Source organism: Dipodomys spectabilis, unplaced genomic scaffold (assembly GCF_019054845.1).
Source record: "Dipodomys spectabilis isolate Male_0828 unplaced genomic scaffold, ASM1905484v1 ptg000030l, whole genome shotgun sequence".
Taxonomy (NCBI): domain Eukaryota; kingdom Metazoa; phylum Chordata; class Mammalia; order Rodentia; family Heteromyidae; genus Dipodomys; species Dipodomys spectabilis.
In genome coordinates, this window is record NW_024870707.1 from 10732735 (window position 1) to 10755486 (window position 22752).

At 53.9% G+C, this 22752-nt stretch overlaps 2 protein-coding genes across 3 annotated transcripts in view; one reads left to right on the forward strand and one right to left on the reverse strand.

Annotated features, from left to right (window-relative positions):
- Scyl1 (SCY1 like pseudokinase 1) lies at positions 1-19178 on the forward strand. 2 transcript variants are annotated; one of them, XM_042675787.1, is made up of 17 exons: positions 1-191; positions 536-676; positions 844-1193; positions 1811-1901; positions 1994-2149; positions 10523-10681; positions 11351-11458; positions 12017-12130; positions 15876-16031; positions 16515-16703; positions 16949-17024; positions 17245-17409; positions 17604-17746; positions 18323-18394; positions 18479-18682; positions 18761-18821; positions 18919-19178. In XM_042675787.1, exons 1-17 carry the CDS (start codon positions 81-83, stop codon positions 19041-19043), a joined length of 2421 nt encoding a protein of 806 aa, XP_042531721.1. In that variant the 5' UTR covers positions 1-80; the 3' UTR covers positions 19044-19178. The 2 variants fall into 2 exon arrangements, with proteins under 2 accessions (XP_042531721.1, XP_042531722.1); XM_042675788.1 differs by having other exon boundaries at positions 18326-18394.
- Positions 19015-22752, reverse strand: part of Ltbp3 (latent transforming growth factor beta binding protein 3) — an 18365-nt gene continuing 14627 nt past the window's right edge. Inside the window, exons 19-27 of the mRNA XM_042675786.1 lie at positions 21799-21927; positions 21361-21528; positions 21068-21151; positions 20659-20787; positions 20429-20566; positions 20082-20243; positions 19917-20000; positions 19712-19843; positions 19015-19626 (exon numbers count right to left, since the gene is read on the reverse strand). Coding sequence (XP_042531720.1) covers positions 19475-19626; positions 19712-19843; positions 19917-20000; positions 20082-20243; positions 20429-20566; positions 20659-20787; positions 21068-21151; positions 21361-21528; positions 21799-21927 — 1178 coding nt within the window. The 3' untranslated portion in view covers positions 19015-19474. The remainder of the gene's footprint in view (positions 19627-19711; positions 19844-19916; positions 20001-20081; positions 20244-20428; positions 20567-20658; positions 20788-21067; positions 21152-21360; positions 21529-21798; positions 21928-22752) is intronic.

Sequence of the window (22752 nt, forward strand, 5' to 3'; positions counted from 1 at the left end):
CCCCGCCCATCCCCGCCCCGGCTCGGGCTGCCGGAGGACCCGGAGCTGAGGCGCCCGAGCCCGCCGCGGCGGCCGGGACGATGTGGTTTTTTGCGCGGGACCCAGTCCGGGACTTCCCGTTCGAGCTCAGCCCGGAGCCCCCCGAGGGCAGCTCACCAGGGCCCTGGGTCCTGCACCGAGGCCGCAAGAAGGTGAGGTTTGGCGGCGCTCCACAGGCCGCGGCCGACCTCGGCCTTGCCTAGTCCGCGTCGCCGGCCCCGCCGCGTCGCGCCTGGCCTGACGTGGCGACCGGGGCTCCGGGGCAACGGGCCGGGGAGGGGGCGGGCACTGCCGACGTGGCGGGAGGAAGGATTGAGGGACCGAAGGGCCGGCAGACCTGGGGTCACGTGGGCCCGGTTATGCTCCTAAGGGCTGACCTGGGAAGAGGCCGGCGGGCGGCCCGTTCCTTCCGCTTGGATGAGGGGCCGGTGAGACCCAGGCCCGGTCGAGAGGACGATCTGATCCCAAGCCCCTCGGCCGCCCTGTCCTCCCCCAGGCCACAGGCAGCCCGGTGTCCATCTTCGTGTATGACGTGAAGCCCGGCTCGGAGGAGCAGACCCAGGTGGCCAAAGCTGCCTTCAAGCGCCTCAAAACGCTCAGGCACCCCAACATCCTGGCCTACATCGATGGGCTGGAGGTATCTGCTTGCCAGACTGCCCATCTCTCGTCTCTCACCTCCTGCCTCTCAGCCTGTCTCTGTCCATCTATGGATCTCAGCACCCCCATTTGGTTTCTGCTTCACTATCTCCCTCCCTCCTCCCTCGTGTCCTCTTCCCTGCCCTGATACCCCATCTCCTTCCCCAGACAGAAAAGTGCCTCCATGTAGTGACAGAAGCTGTGACCCCCCTGGGAATGTACCTCAAGGCCCGGGTGGAAGCTGGTGGCCTGAAGGAGCAGGAGCTGTCCTGGGGGCTGCACCAGATCGTGAAAGCACTCAGCTTCCTGGTCAATGACTGCAACCTCATTCACAACAATGTCTGCATGGCTGCCGTGTTCGTGGACCGAGCGGGCGAGTGGAAACTTGGGGGCCTGGACTACATGTACTCAGCCCAAGGCAATGGTGGGGGACCCCCACGCAAGGGAATCCCTGAGCTTGAGCAGTATGATCCCCCAGAACTGGCTGACAGCAGTGGCAGAGCCGTCAGAGAGAAGTGGTGGGTGTTCGGGAGGTTCCTGCATCTTTGTACCCCTATACTAGCTGACACTTTCCTGCTGCCCCTTCCTGCCTGGCTGGGGAGGGAACAGGGGCCTTTTCCCAAGTTCTCACAGCTGTAGAGCAGAGTGGATGCAGGCCTCAGGGTTAGATGGGTCTGAATATTGAAAGCCTTTTGACCAGGGATACATGTCCTTGTTTCTCTGATCCTTAGTTCCTTTTTTCTTTTCTTTTTTTTTTTGTGGTGGTACTGTGGCTTGACCTCAGGGCCTGGGTGCTGTGGTATTCCTTAACTTTTTCCCTCAAGACTAGTGCTCTACCTTTTTTGAGTCACAGCTCTATGTCTGGCTTTTGGTGGTTAATTGGAGATAAAGAGTCTCATGGACTTTCCTGCCTGGGCTGGCTTCGAACCACTATACTCAGATTTCATCTTCCTGAGTAGCATGGATTACAGTCATGAGCCACACCAGTGCCTGGCTCACCCTGTTAAATGGGATGAAGGAAACCAGTTGCTTCGGGTTGACGGGTTAGCTGCAGGCCTGCCGTGTAGCAGCTGCCTGGTTGGAGACTGGCACTTGTAGGTGTGGGTCCCTGAGTAGGTGGGGGTTATTGCCACAGGTCAGCAGACATGTGGCGCTTGGGCTGCCTCATCTGGGAAGTCTTCAATGGGCCCTTACCTCGGGCAGCTGCCCTCCGCAACCCTGGGAAGGTAAGCATTCAGCCCCTAATCGCTCCACCCCATGCTTTTCCTGCCGTCTTCCTCCCTCCATCTCTTCCCTGATACTGAGCCTTCCCTTACAGATCCCCAAATCCCTGGTACCCCATTACTGTGAGTTGGTGGGAGCCAACCCCAAGGTGCGTCCCAATCCGGCCCGTTTTCTGCAGAATTGTCGGGCACCCAATGGCTTCATGAACAACCGCTTTGTGGAGACCAACCTCTTCCTGGAAGAGATTCAGGTGAGTGCCCCCACTCACTTGGGCTTCGCCCTGCATTCCTTGTCTCTGTGCCCCATCCCACTTTTCAGGGACCGTCTGAAGACAAACATGAACTGTGCAGTTAGGCCTTTTAGGAACAAACCTGACTCAGCCCTGATAACAGTGCCAGCTTCATAGGAGAACAGAGAGGAGACCAAGAGTTTAAAGCACATTGCTCAGTTCCCTACTGTCTGTGGGGATTGGGTCCTGGACTCCTGAGAAAACCAAAGCCACAGAGGTTCAGGTTTCTCATATAACATAGCAGAGTATTTGCGTATGACCTACATCCTCCTACGGTCTTTATTTTGTGGTAGGGATCAAAGCAAGAGACCTGTGCTTTTTTTTTTTAAGTCCTGTAGTCTTTAAATGATCTCTGGATGAATTATAAAACCTGTGTAAACAGTAATTAAACTGTATTGTTTAGGAATAATGACATGAAGAATATGTTTGTTTGTTTTTTGTCGGTTGTGGGGCTTGAACTCTGGGCCTGGGCGCTGTCCCTGAGCTCTTCAGCTCAAGGTGAGCGCTCTACCCCTTGAGCCACAGTACCACTTCCGGTTTTCTAGTGGTTTATTGGAGATACGAGTCTCACAGACTTTCCTGCCTGGGCTGGCTTTGAACTGCAATCCTCAGATCTCAGCCTCCTGAATAGCTAGGATTACAGGCGTGAGACACCGGCACCTGGCTGAAGAATATGTTTATGCATGCTCAGTACAGCTACATTATTTTGTGTGTATGTGTGTGTGTGTCAGTCGTGGGGCTTGAACTCTGGGCCTGGCATTGTCCTTGAGCTCTTCAGCTCAAGGTGAGGGCTCTACCACTTGAGCTACCGTGCCACTCATGGACTTTCCTACCCAGACTGGCTTTGAATGGTGATCCTCAGATTTCAGCCTCCTGAGTAGCTAGGATTGCAGGTATGAGTCACTGGTGCCCACCTTTTCTGGAATTTTTATTTTATTTTATTTTTTTGGTAGGTCATGGTGCCTGAACTCTGGGCCTGGGCGCTGTCCCTCAGCTATTTAGTTCAAGGCTAGCACTCTACCACTTGAGCCACAGCGCCATTTCCTGCTTTTTCTGCTTATGTGGTGGTGAAGAATAGAACCCAGGGCCTCATGCATGCAAGGCAAGCACTCTGTCTCTGAGCCACCTTCCCAGCCCATTGCTCTGCAGAGCTGGGCACACAGCAGGTGTTTAGTGACTGCCCATCACTCTAGAACTCCACACAGCATCCTGGCTCTGGTCTTCTAACTGGTCTGAGGCATAGACAGGAGAATCAAACCTGCACCTGCCCTTAAGTACCTAGAAGAAGTGAACAGGCTAGATCCCTAATTTTGGGATTTTTTCCTTTGGGAGAGAGACAGCAGACGTGTCAATGACAAACCTGTGCTCTCTGGGTTAGGATGGAGGGAAAATGGGGTGGGGTGTCCCAGGAAGCACTCTCAGAAAGCTGGGATTTAAGCCAGGGTCTGAAAGTTGGAGCCAGGGGATAATAACAAGGAAGAATGACCAGCACATGGGAAGATGGGGAGGTGGCGCCCCCTGTTACACCTCCGTAAGGGGAGAGTTGCAGCATTTGCTAGCTTCTAGTGGTGGGGAACAAAGGAGGGAGTGCTGCCTGCTCACCACTCCCCCCCAGCGTGTGTGGAGAACACAGCAAGGTGGCAGCTAATCGGGATTGGGGCAGAAGAGTGACAGGCACTTCCACAGACCTCCAAGGAACTGAACTGTGGACATCTTGGCTAGAGTTGGGCCAGAGCTAGTGGACAGTGGGGACCCTGAGCGGCATTGAGAAGAAGCTGCTTGGAACAGCCTGCTGCCTTCTGGCCAGTGTAGGGGCAGCAGGAAGTTTGTTACATGAAGTTTTCTCATGCCTGGCTGGCCTTTCCTTTAGAAGGTGTCCACAGGGAATGGGCTATTTTTGGCTGGCCCCAGTAGGATGTGGGAGGACAGTGTGCAGGGCCTCCCTCCTGGTGTTGAGTGGCACTGCGGGATGGCGCAGCGGGAGCTGCCCGTGTCATCATCAGTGTGCCTTCGTCTCTCTCCTCCGTCTCTCTTTGGGCCTTGTCTTCCACTCTCCAACTCTGCCTTCCACACTGCGCTGAGCTGCTTGAAGGCAACCCAACTATTTTTCTTTATTTTTTCTTCTTCTTTTTTTTTTTTGGGTCCGGTCGTGGGGCCTGAACTCTGGGCCTGGGCGCTGTCCCTCAGCTCTTCAGCTCAAGGGTAGCACTCTACCACTTGAACCACAGTGCCATCTCCGGCTTTTTTCTTTTTGCTTATGTGGTACTGAGGAATCGAACCCAGGGCCTCAGGCATGCAAGGCAAGCGCTCTACCACTGAGCCATCTTCCCAGCCCTCTTCTTCTTTTTGAACTCTGGGCCTGGGCGCTGTCCTTCAGCTCTTCAGCTCAAGGCGAGTGCTCTACCACTTGAGCCACAGCACCACTTTCAGTTTTCTGAGCGGTTTATTGGAGATAAGAGTTTTACAGATGTTCCTGCCCAGGCTGGCTTTGAATTGCGAACCTCAGATCTCAGCCTCTTGAGTTGCTGGGATTATAGGCATGAGATAATCCCTCGCTCCCCTTCCAGTATTTGAGTGGTTAATTGGAGATAAGAGTCTCACAGGGACTTTTCTGCCCTAGTCGCCTTCAAACTGCAGTCCTCAGATCTCAGGCTCCTAAGTAGCTAGGATTTTAGCATGAACCACTGGGAGCCCAGCTAGCACTTTACCACTTGAGCCACAGCACACTTCTGGCTTTTTCTGTTTATGTGGTACTGAGGAATCAAACTCAGGGCTTCATACATGCTAGACAAGCGCTCTACCACTAAGCACATTCCCAGCCCCATCCCAACTATTTCTTTCTTTCTTTTTTTTTTTTTTGTCTATCATGGGGCTTGAACTCTGGGCCTTGGTGCTGTACCTGAGCTCTTCAGCGAAAGGCTAGCATTCTACCACTTGAGCCACAACACCACTTCCGATTTCCTGAGTGGTTTATTGGAGATAAGAGTTGAACAGAGTTTCCTCCCTGGGCTGGCTTTGAACCATGAGCCTCAGATCTCAGCCTCCTAAGTAGCTAGTATTACAGGTGTGAGCCACCGGTGCTCGGCTCATTCCAACTATTTCTTTCTTTTTCTTTTTTTTTTTTTTTGGGTCCGGTCGTGGGGCCTGAACTCTGGGCCTGGGCGCTGTCCCTCAGCTCTTCAGCTCAAGGCTAGCGCTCTACCACTTGAGCCACAGTGCCACTTCCGGCTTTTTTCTTTTTGCTTGTGTGGTGCTGGGGAATTGAACCCAGGGCCTCAGGCATGCAAGGCAAGTGCTCTACCACTGAGCCACCTTCCCAGCCCCTCCAACTATTTATTTATTTATTTTTATTGTAAATATACTATACAGAGGGTTACAGTTACATGAGTAAGGTAATAAGTACACTTCCTATTGAGCATTGTTACCCCCTCCATTGTTTTCCCCCTACCATCCCTTCCCTCCCTACCTTCCCCGAGGTTCTTTTTTTTTTTTTACTGTGATTAAGTGATTACATAATTTCCCGAATTTCACAGTATTGTGGAATAATGATGCTCATTTAAAGTCACAAGTTCATTCTAACTTTCCTGGAGCGAATTGTCTATCACAATCTATAACATATAACGGTGTACACATGTTATACACCATACATGTGATCAGCAGCATGGGGATATTTAGTAGTGGTTCGACCAGATGAGTGGGAGTTCTTTGTTTCTTAAATCCTGTTAGTTTTGTCGTATCACCTAACATTTTGGATTTAGCGTCCACTTATCAGGGAGACCATGTACCTTTTGTCTCTTTGCTCTTGGCTTACCTCGCTCAACATGATTCCTTCTAGCTCCATCCATTTCCCTGCAAATGCCATTATTTTGTCATTTCTAATGGCTGCATAATATTACATTGTGTATAGATACCACAATTTTTGGATCCATTCATCTGTGGTGGGGCATCTGGGTTGTTTCCATATCCTGGCTATTGTGAACAGTGCTGCAATAAACATGGAGGTGCACCTGTCCTTGTATATTGGTTCCTGTTGTTCAGGGTAGATGCCTAGAAGTGGTATGACTGGGTCGTAAGGGAGGTCAATCTTTAGCTTTCTAAGGACCCTCCAGACTGCTTTCCAAAGTGGTTGTATAAGTGTACATTCCCACCAGCAGTGTAATAGGGTTCCTCTTTCTCCACATCCCCTCCAGCATTTGTCGTTGGCTGATTTATGGATGTGGGACATTCTGACTGGGGTAAGGTGGTATCTCAGGGTTGTCTTTATTTGCATTTCCTTCACCACCAGGGATGATGAACATTTCCTCATGTGTTTCTTTGTCATTTTTATTTCTTCATTTAGAAGTCCCTCTTTAGTTCCCTTGCCCATTTAGTAATTGGTTTGTTAGGTTTGGGAGGGATTAGTTTCTTGATCCAACTATTTCTTTTTTTTTTTTTTGTCGGTCGTGGGGCTTGAACTCGGCCTGGGCGCTGTCCCTCAGTTCTTCAGCTCAAGGCGAGCGCTCTACCACTTGAGCTACAGCGCCACTTCCTTGATCCAACTATTTCTTATCCCTAGTCAGCGGTCACTTTCTTTTCCTAAGCAGCCGTGGTGGGGATGGGAGTGGAGTGGGAGTGGGAGTGCGCCAGACGCACAGGGACTCTGGAATAAGGACTACACAGACCCCCCCCCCTTTTTTTTTTTTTTTTGCTGATCCTGGGGCTTGAACTCAGGGTCTGGGCATTGTCCCTGAGCTTTTTTACTCAAGGCTAACACTCTACTGCTTTGAGCCACCGTGCCACTTCTGGTTTTCTGGGGGTTAATTGGAGAAAGGGGTCTCACAGACTTTCCTGCCCAGGATGGCTCTGAACTATGAAATTCAGATCTCAGCCTCCTGAGTAGCTAGGATTATAAGCGTGATAAGCCACCAGCACTGGGTCCATTTTTTTATTTATATTTTTTGGTGATACTTTGAAATCAGGGCTTTGTGTTTGCTGGGCAGGTAATCTACCAGTTGAGCCACAGCTCCTGTTCTCGGGTTTTGCTGTTAATTGGAGATACAAGTCTCCAGAACTTTCCTGCCTGGGCTGGCTTCAAACTATGATCCTCAGGTCTCAGCCTTCTGGGTAGCTAGGCCACCAGTGCCTGGCCTTTTTTTTTTAAATTTTGGTCGGTTGTGGGGCTTGAACTCTGGGCTTAGGCACTGTCCCTGCACTCTTCAGCTCAAGGCGAGCTCTCTACCGCTTGAGCCACAGCACCATTTCCAGTTTTCTAGTGGTTTATTGGAGATAAGTCTTTGAACTGCGATCCTCAGATCTCAGACTCTTGAGTAGCTAGGATTACAGAGGTGAGCCACTGGGGCCCAGCATGCCTGGTCTTTATTGATTAATGTATTTTTAAATTAAGTTTTTATTGTGAAAATACTGTACTGAGGGGTTTCAGTTACATGAGCAGGGTAATGAGTACATTTCTTTTCCAGCATTGTTGCCTCCTCTTTGCTTTTCCCCTACCGTGCCTTCCCTCCCACTTTCTCAGTTACCACCACCCCCCCACACCTCCCATGATTAATGTATTGATAGAAACTGGGTCATATTCTATAGCTTAGGCTGGCCTTGAGTTCTCAATCCTCTTGTGTGAGCCTCTTGAATTTCTACCATTATGTGCAGCATTGGGCCCTTCTTGTGTTTGGCGACAGAATCCTCACAGTCTTAACAGGCGTATGGCCCAGGCTGGCCTGGGATTCACTAGGTCACCCTGGTACTTTCTGGCCACTTTTGACTGGTGACCTCGATCCTCAGTCTCCTCCCTTATAAACTTGGGAGCAACAACATCCCTTTGAAGGGTACAGTACAGCAGAGGTGCCCTGGCCACTTCTTAGGTGTGTGTTTGCCAGTCCTGGGGCTTAAACTCAGGGCCTAGGCACTGTTCCTGAGTTTCTTTTGCTCAAAGCTAACACTGTACCACTTGAGCTACAGCACTACTTCCAGCTTTTTCTGTGTATGTGGCACCGAGGAGTCAAACCCAGGGCTTCATGCATGCTACGCGAGCACTCTACCACTAAGCCAAGTTCTCAGCCCCACCCTTACTTTTTTGGTGTGCCCTGGGGCTTGAACTCGGCATGGATAATGTCCTTAAGCTTTTTTGCCTAAGACTAGTGTTCTACAACTTGAGGCACTTCTGCTTTTTTTTTTTTTTTTTTTTGGGTCCAGTCGTGGGGCCTGAACTCTGGGCCTGGGCGCTGTTCCTCAGCTCTTCAGCTCAAGGCTAGCGCTCTACCACTTGAGCCAAAGCGCCACTTCTGGCTTTTTTTTTTCTTTTTGCTTATGTGGTGCTGGGGAATTGAACCCAGGGCCTCATGCATGCAAGGCAAGCGCTCTACCACTGAGCCACCTTCCCAGCCCCTTTGCTTATTTTTTGTAGTTAATTGGAGTTAAGAGTTTCATGGACTTCCTGCCTGGGCTGGTTTTGAACTGTGATTCTCAAATCAGCCTCCTGAGTAGCTAGGATTACAGGTGTAAGCCATGGATGCCTAGCATACTTAGTTTTTTTTTTTTTTTTTGCCGGTTGTGCGGCCTGAACTCTGGACCTGGGTGCTGTCCCTCAGCAATTCAGCTCAAGGCTACCTTGATCCACACTGCCACTTCCAGCTTTTTCTGCTTATGTGGCACTGAGGAATCGAACCCAAGGCTTCATGCATTCAAGACAAGCACTCTACCACTAAGCCACATCCCAGCCCCACCCTTAGTTCTTTGAGCCTCAGTTTCTTCATGTGGGTTGTGAGCTTCTGTAGAGGTGAGGCTGATAAAGGGTCTGGTTCCTCTATGAGTATTCTTCTGCTAGAGATGAAATAGTGGACAGCTAGATGCAAGTGGCTCACACCTTTAATTCTAACTATTCAGGAGGCTGAGATCCTAAGGGTCAAAGTTGGATGCCAGTCTAGACAGAAAAGTCTTCTAGGCTCTGTCTCCAATTAACAGAAAAAAGCTGAGCTGGAGGCCTGTCTCAAGTGGTAAGAGCACCAGCTGTGAATAGAAAAAGCCAAGTGAGAGTTTAAGGTTCTAAAGTGAACACCCAGTACCAGCAAAAACAAACCCCAAAACATATGGTTGCTGATAGGCTCTTGGTGTTGTGCCAGGCACTGTGTTGGCAACTTTTTTGGTGGGATCTTGGAACTTGAACTCAGGGCCTGGGTACTGTCCCTGAGCTCTTTGCTCAAAGCTAGTGCTCAGCCACTTTGAGCCATAGCTCTACTTCCAGTTTTCTGGTGATTAACTGGAGATAAGAGTCTCATGAGCCGAGTGCTGGTGGCTCACGCCTGTAATCCTAGCTACTCAGGAGGCTGAGATCTGAGGATTGAGGTTCAAAGCCAGCCATGGCAGGAAAGTCCTTGAGACTCTTATCTCCAATAAACAACTAGAAAACTGGAAGTGGTGCTGTGGTTCAAGCGGTAGAGCACTCGCCTTGAGCTGAAGAGTGCAGGGACAGTGCCCAGGCCCAGAGTTCAAACCCATGACCGACCATAAAAAAAAAAGAAGAGTCTCATGGGCTTTCCTGCCCGGCTGGCTTCAAACGGCAATCCTGAGTAGCTAGGATTACAGGCTTGAGCTACCAGCACCAAACAACATTTTTTTGTACCATCATGGGGCTTGAACCCTGGGCCTCATATTTTCCCTTTACTTTGTCCACTCAAGGCTGGCACTCTACTACTGGAGCCACACCTTTACGTTGAGCTTTTTGCTGGTTAATTGGACCGTTTGTCTTTGTCCTCACATCTCAGCCTCCTCAGTGGCTAGGGTTACAGCATGACCAACCAGCACCTGGCTATTTTTTTTTTGTTTGTTTGCTTTGAGAGAGGGACTAAAAATGTATCCCAAGCTGACCTCAATTTTTTTTTTTTTTTTTGTCAGTCGTGGGGCTTGAACTCTGGGCCTGGGCGCTGTCCCTCAGCTCTTCAGCTCAAGGCGAGCGCTCTACCACTTGAGCCACAGCGCCACTTCTGGTTTTCTGGTGGTTAATTGGAGATAAGTCTCATGGCCTTTCCTGCCCAGGCTGGCTTTGAACCATGAACCTCAGATCTCAGCCTCCTGAGTAGCTAGAATTACAGACATGAACCACCAGTTCCCGTCCCAAATATAAGATATCACATTTGCTCCCTCTCCTCCTTTCATTGTTCCGGCTCATGTGCATTTTCTGGCTGAAGCCTCAGAGGTGGAAGAATTACTATGAAGAAGAGCACTTGCCCAAGGTCACAAGGAGGCTAAGGAGGAGAGCTAGCCTTTGAACCAGGTAGTTAGGCTCTGGGTCTTCACTCCTACTTCTTCCGGCTGGGTTGGACCTCTGTCCTTTTCTCTCCTCAGATCAAAGAGCCATCCGAAAAGCAAAAGTTTTTCCAAGAGCTGAGCAAAAGCCTGGACTCCTTCCCTGAGGATTTCTGCCGGCACAAGGTGCTGCCCCAACTGCTGACTGCCTTTGAATTTGGCAGTGCTGGGGCCGTGGTCCTCACGCCCCTCTTCAAGGTCAGTGGGGTCAGGGACCCCTGTGAGAGAGACCTGAAAGGCCTGGAGTCTCAGGAACTGGGGACCAGAGCGCTGGTGCAGCATCTGGGATGCCAAAGAGAGGGATGTAGGTGGGGACAGCCCTGCCCGAGGGTGAACTGCCCAAGCCCTGTCAGGACAAGCTAACGCTCACCTAGGAGGAGCTTCCTGCCGCTTTCCTGGTGGCTTAGGGCCACCTAATCAGCTCTGGGGCTCTTGCACTTGGAGACAGTAGCTAAGATGACAGGTGTCAGCCACTGGCGCCCAGCCTACCCTTCCTCTTGACCACTCAGCTGTTGACTTCTGGGGCTTCCTTAGTCCTGGCCAACCTTACTCAGGCACCTGCCCTTCCCATCCTGAGCATTCCAGGGGACTCTTTTTCCTTGAAGGGACTCAAGGGAAGGGACAGCCATTCAATCCCGTTTAGTTGGATCCCCAGAAACTGGGGGCACAATTCTGTGTGCGTGTTATACAGGTGCCTGTATTTATTGGGATGGTCACAGAGCTTTCAGCAGCCTCCCGAGAGGCCCAGAAAGGTTAAGGCCCAGTGTGGGCACAGGAGGCTGCAGAGGAAACACTACTGCTTCCCCACCCTGGGAAGCCTCCTGCTGCCATGGATGTGGTTGAGCCCCTTCCTGCTCCTCCCCTCAGGTGGGCAAGTTCCTCAGTGCCGAGGAGTATCAGCAGAAGATCATCCCGGTAGTGGTCAAGATGTTCTCATCCACCGACCGCGCCATGCGCATCCGCCTCCTCCAACAGGTGAGAGCCTTGGCTGGTCCCTTCCCTGGCTATGGCGGATGCGCCTGCCTCACCTCCAGCTCTAGGCAGGTGACGAGAGCCCCCGCCCTGCCTACACTGAGACCCTTTGTCCTGAACTCTGCAGAGGGAAGGATCAGGCCAGACTCTCAGAGGTGGAGCCTGTGACAGAGTGCATTGCCCAGGCTATAGGGCTCAGAGTCCCCAGTTTTTGGCTCTGTCCCTGTGACCCTCTAGGGTAGGATGCATCTCTTCTGCTGGGAGCACCAGATTCTTGGGTCTAGAGAGTCAGGGGGCCCTTGTGAGACAGAAGGAACAGGTACCAATCCCAGTACCAATCCCTGTCCAACTACCAAACCCACGAGCCCTCCTAAGGCCAAACACATGGACCAGATAGCTGCCCTGGCCAGCCAGCATCTGCATAATAGGAAAACAAAAGCCAGGGTGGCCCTGTGTTGGGGGGTACTGGGGGGGGGAAGGCAGGGAGCGGGGCGGGGCGTGGGGTGTGTGGGGGGGTGAGGATTAGATATGTATGTTCTCATACCCTGCCCTGGGCCACAGATGGAGCAGTTCATCCAATACCTCGATGAGCCAACCGTCAACACCCAGGTCTTTCCGCATGTGGTGCATGGCTTCCTGGACACCAATCCTGCCATCCGGGAGCAGACGGTCAAGGTGGGTGTGGCCAGGCTAGGAGTGACCATGCTGGTTTTCTAGGGTGTGGAGAGGGCTCTCCAGGACATAGACTTTGGGTTCAGCCTGTGGGTCTGAAGCTGTGGGAGGTGCTGTGTGTGTGTGCATGTGTGCTGGTCCAGGCCATGTCCTACCTGTAGCCAGCAGTGTTGCAGTGGGGCGTGGCCTGTGGGCTTTGAGCATTGTTCACCAAGCACCTCTCTGCTCTGCCTGTGGCTCATGCTGGGACACAAGGACACAAGGCAGCCTAAGACCCCTGTCCTCAAGCAGCACAGAGAGTGGGCCTGGCAGTTGAGAAACAGAGTTAGGAAATGCATATTGTTAGAGAATGAGAGGCTGGTGGAGAATGGGAAGAAGAGGGTTTGCAGCTTTGAAGATGGAACTCCTTTCAAAAGGTACCCTCTATACTGATTTAAAAAAAAATGTGTGGGGGTAGAGCACTCACCTTGAGCTGAAGAGCTGAGGGACAGCGACCAAGCCGAGTTCAGGCCCTACAAACAACCAAAAAAAAAAAAAAATGGGGCTGGGAAGGTGGCTCAGTGGTAGAGCGCTTGCCTTGCATACGTGAGGCCCTGGTTTCGATTCCCCAGCACCACATAAGCAAAAAGAACAAAAGCTGGAGTGGTGCTGTGGCTCAAGTGGTAGAGCTCTAGCCTTGAGCTGAAGAGCTGAGGGACAGCGCCCAGGCCCAGAGTTCAGGCCCCACGACTGGACCCAAAAAAAAAAAAAAAATGTGGGGCCATGTGCCAGTGACACAGCCATAATCCCAGCTACTGAGGCTGAGATCTGAGGATCACAGTTCAAAGCCAGCCCGAGCAGGAAAGTCGATGAGACTTTTGTTGTTGTTGTTGTTGGTTGTGAGGCTTGAACTCTGGGCCTGGGCGCTGTCCCTGCACTTTTCAGCTCAAGGTGAGCGTTCTACCTCTTGAGCCACAGCACCACTTCCAGTTTTCTGGTGGTTTATTGGAGATCAGAGTCTCATGGACCTTTCTGATCCTCAGATCTCAGCCTCCTGAGTAGCTAGGATTACAGGCGTGAGCCCTGCGCCCAGCTTCTAGGAGACTCTTTTTTTGGGGGGGGTCCGTTTGTGGGGCCTGAACTCTGGGTCTGGGCACTGTCCCTCAGCTCTTCAGCTCAAGGCTAGCGCTCTACCACTTGAGCCACAGCACCACTTCCGGCTTTTTTCTTTTTTTTTGCTTATGTGGTGCTGAGGAATCGAACCCAGGGCCTCATGCATGCAAGGCAAGCGCTCTACCACTGATCCACCTTCCCAGCCCCTCTAGGAGACTCTTATCTCCAATTAACCACCAGAAAACTGGAAGTGGCACTGTGGTTCAAATGGTAGAGTGTTAGCCTTGAGCTAAAGAGCGCAGGGACAGTGCCCAGGCCCAAAGTTCAAGCCCCATGACAAATGCTCAAAGGTTCTGAACAATGTTACCTTTTTCTGAGAGGACTGAGGTGCAGAGTTTCAGAAAGGTTGAGCCCAAGCTCAACCAAGCTCTGCTTGACAGCCAGGTGGAAATGTCTAGCTGGCCGTGGGTTGTGCATGTGTGGAATTTAGGGAAGAAATCTGGGCTAGGAATGAATGTTGGAGCTGTGTTCATTTTCTGTTGCTGGAACAAAATGGAGGCAAGATATGCTTTGGTCTCAGGCATGACCACTTGGTTCCATTGCTTCTGGGCCTCTGGTGAGGCACAGGGAGAGTGGGGAGCAGAGCAGCTCACCTCTTGGTTGGTGAGAAGCAGAAAACAGGGCTAGGGCCTGGGACAAGATATGGCTCCCAAGTGCACCAATTTACCCCCCACCCCCAAGTGCTCACACCGCCCATAACCTGTGGAATTATGAGCCCAAAAATGGATTAACTCATTGATGAGGTCCGATTTTTTTTTTTTTCCGCTGGACGTGGGGCCCGAACTCTGGGCCTGGGCGCTGTCCCTCAGCTCTTCAGCTCAAGGCTAGAGCTCCACCACTTGAGCCACAGTGCCACTTCTGGCCTTTTCTGCTTATATGGTGCTGAGGGATCGAACCCAGGGCCTCATGCATACAAAGCAAGCACTCTACCACTGAGCCACCTTCCCAGCCCTGATTTTTACTTTTATTTTTTGCCAGTCCTAGGGCTTGATCTCAGGGCCTGAGCGCTGTCTCTGCGCTCTTCAGCTCAAAGCGAGCACTCTACCACTTGAGCCACAGCGCCACTTCCGGTTTTCTAGTGGTTTATTGGAGATAAGAATCTCATGGACTTTCCTTCCTGGGCTGGCTTTGAACCGAGATCCTCAGATCTCAGCCTGAGTAGCTAGGATTACAGGCGTGAGCCACTAGCACCCGTTTGTCCCTGACTTCTTTTGCTCCAGGCTAGTGCTCTGCCATTTGAGCCATAGCACCACTTCCTTTTTTTTCTTTTTGCTTAAGGCTGGCACTCTGTCACTGCCACTTGAGACATGCCTCCCCTGGTAGCTTTTTGCTGTTTGATAGGAGGTAAGAGTCTTTGGGATTTATCTGCCTGGGATGGCTCCTGAGATCCTCAGATCTCAGCCTTTTGAGAAATTAGGATTATAGACATGAGCTACAAGCAACCAATTGTTATGATCTAATAATTTTCCCAAACCACTATCTCTCAGCATGGCTGCATTGGGGACCAAGCCTTCACTTGAGCCTTTGGGGGACATTCCAGATTGAAAGCATGTCAGGAGCATGTAAAACCGTGAAATAGGTGCTGTCACTCAGGGCACTATTGTTAAATATTATAGGCGCTCAGCACAGAGTGTGGGCACAGTGGCTCATGACTATAATTCTAGCTACTTGGGAGGCTTGCAGTTTGAGGCCATCTTGGGGGAAAAGTTCCTGAGACCCCATTTCAACAATAAGCTAAGTGTAGTGGTGTGCACCTGTCATCCCCTGTACAGTAGAAACCATAAATAAGAGGATGGCAGTCCAGGCTTGCCTGAGCTTAAAAAGCAAGACTGTCTGAAAAATAACCAAAGCAAAAATGGCTGGAGGCTTGGCTCAGGTAGTAGAGTGCCTGCCCAGCAAGCACAAGGACCTGAGTTCAAACCCCAGTACCAACAAAAAATAATAACTAAAAAATGAAAGAAGTCAAGCTGCGTGCCATTGGCTCACGCCTATAGTTCTAGCAACTTAGGAGGCTGAGATCTGAGGATTGTGGTTGGAAGTCAGCCAGGTGAAAAAAAAATTCTGGGACTCTTATTTCCAAGTAACCAGCAAAGGTGTTCTAGACTAGAAACATAGCTCAGGTGGTAAATTGACAATTGTGAGTGGGGAAAACAACAACAAAAACTCAGCCGTCTAAGAGCTCAGCAAAATGGGTGGCCAATGAGGTCAGAAGACCATGAACCACTGTGCACTGGAAGAGCAGAAGCAAAAGCGCTAAAGCGGAGAGAGAATGAGGGGTAGTCACAGTTGCAGAAGGGTCAAGCGTGCTGAGGACAGAGGATTGGCCATTAAATGTAGCAATAAAGAGGTCAACAGTGACCTCTGCCTGGGCCTGTTGGGTAGACAGCAGAGAGGAGAAATCCAGCCAGCAGTGTGATCATGCCTCTGAGACCTTACTGTAAATGGGGGGCAGAGAAGTGGAGGATCCCCTTCCCCAACTTGCCGAATGAGGCAGGTCGTAGCGTGGTGGGTTTGGCAGGGCTGCCAGTGGCCTCCCCTCTCCCAGGCATCCCTTCTTGCCGTGTCTGCAGTACTCACTGTCCTCCTCACTCCACAGTCCATGCTGCTTTTGGCCCCAAAGCTTAACGAGACCAACCTCAACGTGGAGCTGATGAAGCACTTTGCCCGGCTGCAGGCCAAGGATGATCAGGGCCCCATCCGCTGCAACACAACCGTCTGCCTGGGCAAAATTGGCTCTTACCTCAGCGCCAGCGTGAGTGTCCTGAGTTGCTGCCACAGGACTGAGGCTTCCTCTGGGGCCAGGAATCCTGTGTGTGGAGGCTCTCCTCCTGGTCTCCCAGGCCTGGCACAGGTCTGAGCTCTTGGACACGATGGGCTGCACCCATAGCAGGTGGATCTGCAGTCTGAGCCCAGATTTGCTTGACCCCAAGACTGTTTCCTCTGTTTGTAAACTGGGCTTATACCAGGCCCAGGAGATCTATAGTCCCGGCCCCAGGTAGCTGCTGCTCGAGCCCTGAGGTCCTGAGACAGCTTGAACAGAGAGCCCAGTAGTCTGGGAGAAGCCCAGATCCAGGGGTTTGAGTAAATTCTCATTTTCGCACAAGTGGTGTAAATTCGCAGTGTTAGACTTAGGGGGTCCCGTGACGGTCCATTCTAGGACATTCGATCAGGAGGTTCTGGGTATAATGTTGACCCTGTGCTTAGTTCTCTTCTTTTTCTCCCCTCCTTGTCCCAGACTAGACACAGAGTCCTCACCTCTGCCTTCAGCCGGGCCACTAAGGACCCCTTTCCACCGTCCCGGGTTGCAGGGGTCCTGGGCTTTGCTGCCACCCACAACCTCTACTCAATGAGTGACTGTGCCCACAAGATCCTGCCTGTGCTCTGTGGCCTCACTGTGGATCCTGAAAAATCTGTGCGGGACCAGGTGAGGCTGGGCCCTGGACCCTCGTCAGCCTGGGGTTCTCAGGAACCCTGGAGGCTGGGGATGTGGCTTAGTGGTAGAGTGCTTGCCTAGCATGCATGAAGTCCTGGATTCGATTCCTCAGTCCCACATACACAAGAAAAGCCAGAAGTGGCGCTGTGGCTCAAGTGTTAGAGCGCTAGCCTTGAGCAAGGAAAAGCTCAGGGACAGTGCCCAGGCCCTAAGTTCAGCTCCTTGCTACCCCACAGGCCTTCAAGGCCATTCGAAGCTTTCTGTCCAAACTGGAGTCCGTGTCAGAAGACCCCACCCAGCTGGCAGAAGTGGGTGAGTGCCCCAGGCTGGTGTTCCCTCTCCCTACTGCCACATGCTTGACTGTCACCTGCTGTGTCCCACCTCCACTGCGGTGACTGAAAGCCAGAAACACGTCAGTGAGCTGGGAGGGCTGTGGGGAGCTCCAGCAGAGGGGGCTGGCGGATGTCATGCTTTCACGTCCCCCACAGGGCCTATGGTGCCCATACCTGCCTCTGTCTCCCACACTGTTCAGAGAAGGATGTCCACGCAGCCTCCAGCCCTGGGGTGGGAGGAGCTGCCGCCAGCTGGGCAGGCTGGGCTGTGACAGGGATGTCCTCGCTCACCTCCAAGTTGATCCGCGCACACCCCGCCGCCACGCCGGCTGAGACCAATGCTCCCCAGCGATCACCCCCTGAGGGTAAGCGTTCTAGCCCGGCCACATAAGTGGCTGAGAGGGTTGGGAGGTGCTGGCCCCCAGAGTTGCTACTGTCGAGCTGGGGTAGTGACAGGGGTGTAGGTGATGGAGGGGGGCCTAGTCCCCCTGTGGGCTTTCCCCTCAGCACCCTCTACCCTGTCCCAAGATCTCCCTGACAGCTCAGGGACCTCTTCCAGGACACCCTGCCCCGGCCCCCACCTCGGTCCCTGCTACTCCCACAACCTCGAGTCACTGGGAGACACAGGAGGAGGACAAGGACACAGCCGAGGACAGCAGCCCTGCTGACAGATGGGATGAGGAAGACTGGGGTAGCTTGGAGGTGAGTGGGCCTGAAACTCCCCAGCGGCGCCAGTCTAAAATCCTATGCTGCATCAAGGGTGCATATTAGAGTCTGACCTGCCCTCAGCAGCCCGGACTGCATCCTTAGCAGGTAGGCCTCATGGAATTGGCCGCTGGAAGCCAGAGTGAGCAACTGAGTCACCCCTTAGCTTCAAGGGCCACTGGGAAGAAGCAGGGAAGGAAATGGTTGGGGAGCCTGTGAACTTCTTACAACATGCCTTCACACCTGTCCCTCTATCACCTGTTTCAGTGTCCACCCAGTCCCAGGCTTAGGCCTCCCAGGAGAGGCCACCCCCAGGTCTACACCGAGACCAAGCCTACTGGGAATTTCCTGTGCACCGCAGAGATTGGAGGGTGGGCCATCCGGGGCATCTTGACCTCATCCCTGGCCTCAAAGAGGGGTGACAGCAGACTGGGGGTCAGCTTGCCAACTTCACAGGGAAAGCAAATGTCCAAAAGGGTGGAGCCCCTAGCCAGGAAGGGACTGGGATGAACTTAGTTGTCCTTTTGGGAGTTGGTGGTTTCACCGGTCATGTCCCCCCTTCCCTCACCACAGCAGGAAGCTGAGTCTGTATTGGCCCAACAGGATGACTGGAGTGCCAAGAGCCAAGAGAGCCAAGCTGGGCAGGTGAGCTGGCTGAGGCCACAGGCTGCTGGTGGGCAGGATCTGGCCCTGCTCATCAATAGGCGCCTCGCCCCTTTGCTTCCACAGGTCAGCCACCCGGACCGCAAGGCCCTGGAGTCAGACTGGAACAGCTGGGAAGCTGAGGGCTCATGGAATCAGGGCTGGCAAGAGCCCAGTTCCCCCGTGCCACTCCCTGAAGGCACAAGACTGGCCAGCGAGTATAACTGGGGTGGCAATGAGTCCAACAAGGGTGACCCCTTCGCTGCCCTGTCTGTGCGTCCTAGTGCCCAGGTACTGTCCAGCGTGGGTACCGTTGGGTAGAGTCAGTGAGGAGCTGGCCACCATCACAGTCTGCACTTCCCTTTGCAGCCCAGGCCAGACCCAGACTCATGGGGTGAGGACAACTGGGAGGGCCTGGAAACTGAGAGCCGTAAGTACTTCCCCCGGAAGTAGACGAGGGTTCTGGGTCACCGACCGCAGGCAGGTCTTTGGGTGGGAAACTGAAAGCCAGTCCTTCCCATCCTCAGGACAGGCGAAGGCTGAGCTGGCCAGGAAAAAGCGGGAGGAGCGGCGGCGAGAGATGGAAGCCAAACGTGCAGAGAAAAAGGCGGCCAAGGGCCCCATGAAGCTGGGAGCCCGGAAGTTGGACTGAACCCTCCTGGGCCTTCCAGCCATGGAGGGGAGGCCCTGCGGATGTATTTATTGTACAAACCATGTGAGCCTGGCTGGCCTGGCCTGGCACATCTCATGTGTACATAATCAGAGCCACAATAAATTCTATTTCACACCCCTGGCCCAGGTTCAGTTAGCCCCAGCCAGACTGCTGATGTGAACAGCCAGTTTGCTGTGAAAGCAAAGAGTACAGGAACTGTCCTCCGGAGGAAGGGTGTGACAAGTGCCCTGGAGACCCAACAGCTCATGACCTGGGCGGCCTGCTCTGAGCACCTCTGGTGTTAGGGTGCAGGAAGAGGTCTGTGGGCCCCAGAAGGTCCCTGGGTCTGTGTCTCAAGTTTAGACCAGAGCAAGACACCAGCTCACTCTCCCCACCCATTGTCAGTCTCGGAGGTGAGGCCGAAGCGGGCGTCAGCGGCGGCGCTGGGGCACACAGGTCCCGTGCGGGCGGCTGCGCACGTAGCCAGCTTTGCAGACGCAGCGGAAGGAACCGCTCGTGTTCACGCAGCGCTCGCTCTTGCACAGAAGCCCACGCTGGTTCAGCTCTCGGCACTCGTCAATGTCTGCAGGTGGCAATGGCAGGTGTGAACTTGGCATGGCGTCTGGACCCAGCCCAGCTGCCGGCCCCGCCCCCTGGTGCCCACTCACCCACACAGCGGGCGCGGGACGCGTCCAGCTGGAAGCCGCCGGGACACTCGCACACGGCGCCGCCGGGCCGAGGCACGCAGCGCCCGCTCACGCAGCGGCACTCGTCCGAGTCCTCCTCGGAGCTGTCCTCATCTGTCGGGCCGGAAGAGTAACAGATCACCATCACCCCCAGCCCGCCGCCTCGCACGCCCTGCCCCCGCCTCACCTCTCGGCGGCTTCTCCAGAAGCAGGGGGCTCGTGTCCCAGAAAGAATTGCTCTCGCTCTGCGACGGGCACTGGGCCTGGGACGCTGGAATTGGGGGCAAGGGTTCATGGGTGTACCCCACCCCTTCGGCCGCGCTGCGCCCCTCCTCCCCCGCGGCCGGCTCACCCGCGCTTCGCGGTGGGCACGGACGGCACTGGGTGCCCCAGCCCCGGCCCTGGCGACAGCAGCAGTCGTCGAAGGTGAGGGCAGGCCCCGCGAGGGGCCCCACGCACATGCCGTCCTCGCCGCGCTGGCTCCAGCACACTTCGCGCCGCTCAGGACCGTGCTCTGCGTGGGACCCAAGGTCAAGGAGGAGCCGGAGGCCGCCCAGCTTCCGCTCCGCACCGGCGGACGGGGGACGCGGCCGGCTGCACGGCGCCCCTCGCCAGGCTCCAGGCGGCAGCCTCGGCCCGCGATGGTTCACGGTCCCGTCGCCCCGCCCCCGCGTCCCCCGCTGAGGGCCCGGGCCTCACCCAGCTCCTCGGGGTTCAGGCACTGGCGCTGGGCGGGGCTGTACTCGGCAGGCGGCGTGCAGGCGCAGCGGTAGCCTCCCCGCGTGTTCTCACACACTCCGTTCCGGCAGTTGGACTCGTCCAGGCACTCGTCCACGTCTGCGGGGGGCGGGGGGAGGCGATGATGGCAGGGCCAGGCCTCGTGCGGGGAACGGCTGCGGGGCTCGGGCGAAGAGGGGCGCCCCGCTCACCCACGCACTCCAGCAGGTTCCCGTCGTAGTAGAAGCCCTGCTTGCAGTAGCACTCGTAGCCGGGCTGCGTGTTCACGCACTTGCCCTCCTTGCAGATCTCCGCCCCGAACAACACGCACTCGTCAATATCTGTGGGGTGACGAACCCGTGGGCGCCCGGGCCTCGCCTGCCCCAGCAGCTCAGCGGGCGGGAGCGCAGGTGCGCGGGGAGGGCGGGGCCTGCAAGGAGGCTGCAACCCGACAGGCCCCGCCCACAGCTCCAGGCCGCACTCCAGAGGGTTGGTGGGCGTGGCCAGCTGGAGTGGGCGTGGTTTTCCAGTTGCCGCCAGGCCAACTACACCAGAGAGCCAAAGCCAATCTGCAGGCGGGATGGAGGTTGGGGGCTGAGGGCAGAGCCCCGCCGGGCTTACCACGGTGGGCCGGGATGCCATAGTTGACAATGTTGTTGTCCTGTGTGTAGCCCTTTCCATCTGGACATAGACTATGAAACTCGGCTGCGGGTTAAGAGAGGCCATGTGTAGGGAAGAAAGTAGGACTCAGCTGTTGGCGGCCAGAAACAGGTTGGAGCTCTCCCGTCCCTTCCCAGCTACCCCAGGGCGAGGGGCAGGGGAAGGGGGAGGAGGGGGGAGGCGAGACCATTTTTTCCCATTTGGTTTCCAGATGATCACACAGGCTCTGAAAAGAGGCCTGCCTGGCTCCTGACCTGAGCTGTAAACTGGACAGGGGTAGATTTCGCAGTGGTCTCCCCAGCCAGCACCCAGCGAGCAGCAGCACTCTTGTTGGGTGACATTGGTGGCCAACACGCTATCGCAGAACACGGTATCATCGAAGTTAAGGTAACACTCCTTCTTATGGTGGGGTTGCTCCACCTCTGAGGGGGGCAAATTGCAGCTTAAGTCCTGTAGCAGGTGGCCTTGGGCAGTGTGCCCCCCTCCCCCCCTTTCCCTGGCTCTCTTTATGGCTATGGCAGAGCCAAGAGCCTTCAGAGAGTCCTCAGAGGGCTAGCCCCCAACTCCCCCAGGCAAAAGGAATTACTTCCTGTTCCCAGAACTCAGGAGGGTGGGATCAGGCCATTAGCTCTGAACCTCAGCAGCAGCTCAGGGAATCTTGTGGTCTGGGGGAGAGCTAGGAGGGTACTCACCCTCACAGCCATGCTGGTCCTGGGTGGGTGTGAAGCCCTCCTGGCAGACACAAACATAGGAGCCCTGCAGGTTCTCACAGGCTCCGTGGGGCAGGCACAGGCTAGGGTCCTGACTGCACTCATCTATGTCTTGGGAAGCAAGAATAGAAGCAGAAGTGGCTCTAAGGAGACCCTTCCCTCTTCCCCAGGCCTCACCCGCACAAGTTGGGAACCTGAATTTCCACTTTGATTTCAACCTATACAACAGAACACAACAGTAAGGTGGGGGGTGTCCATGTCTGATATTCACTGGTGCCAGCCTTTGCAAATCTCCAACATAAGGCCCCCACTGACAACGTAAGGAAGCCCTCGAAGACTTTGGCACTTGACCTTCAGTTTGGCTTCCCAATGCCTTTCAGATTCATCACTGACTGTTTTGTTCTACTTTAAGACCGAGTCTTGCTATATAGCCCAAGCTGATCTCAAAGTCTAGATGGTCCTCCCCAGTGGCTAGGATTATAGGCAAACTTCATTATACTCAAATCCCATCAATCTTCACTCAAGTCCTTGTCCTAAATCCTTTGCTCAGCACGTCGGTGTTCATTAGCCAGGTGCTGGTGGCTCATCACTGTTAATCCTAGCTACTCAGGAGGCTGAGATCTGAGAATAGCTGTTGGTAGCCAGACCAGACAGAAAAGTTCATGAGACTCTTATCTACAATTAACTACAGAAAACAAGAAATAGAGCTGTGGCTTCAAGTGGTAGAGTGCTAGTCTTGAACACAAAAGCTCTAGGACAGTGCCCAGGCCCAGGATTCAAGCTCCAGTACTGGCAAAAATAAGTAAAAATAATAACTAGGGCTGGTGCCTCAGTGGTAGAGTGTTTGCCTCACATGCATGAGGCCCTGAGTTCGATTCCTCAGCACCATATAAACAGAAGTGACGCTGCAGCTCAAGTGGTAGAGTGCTAGCCTTG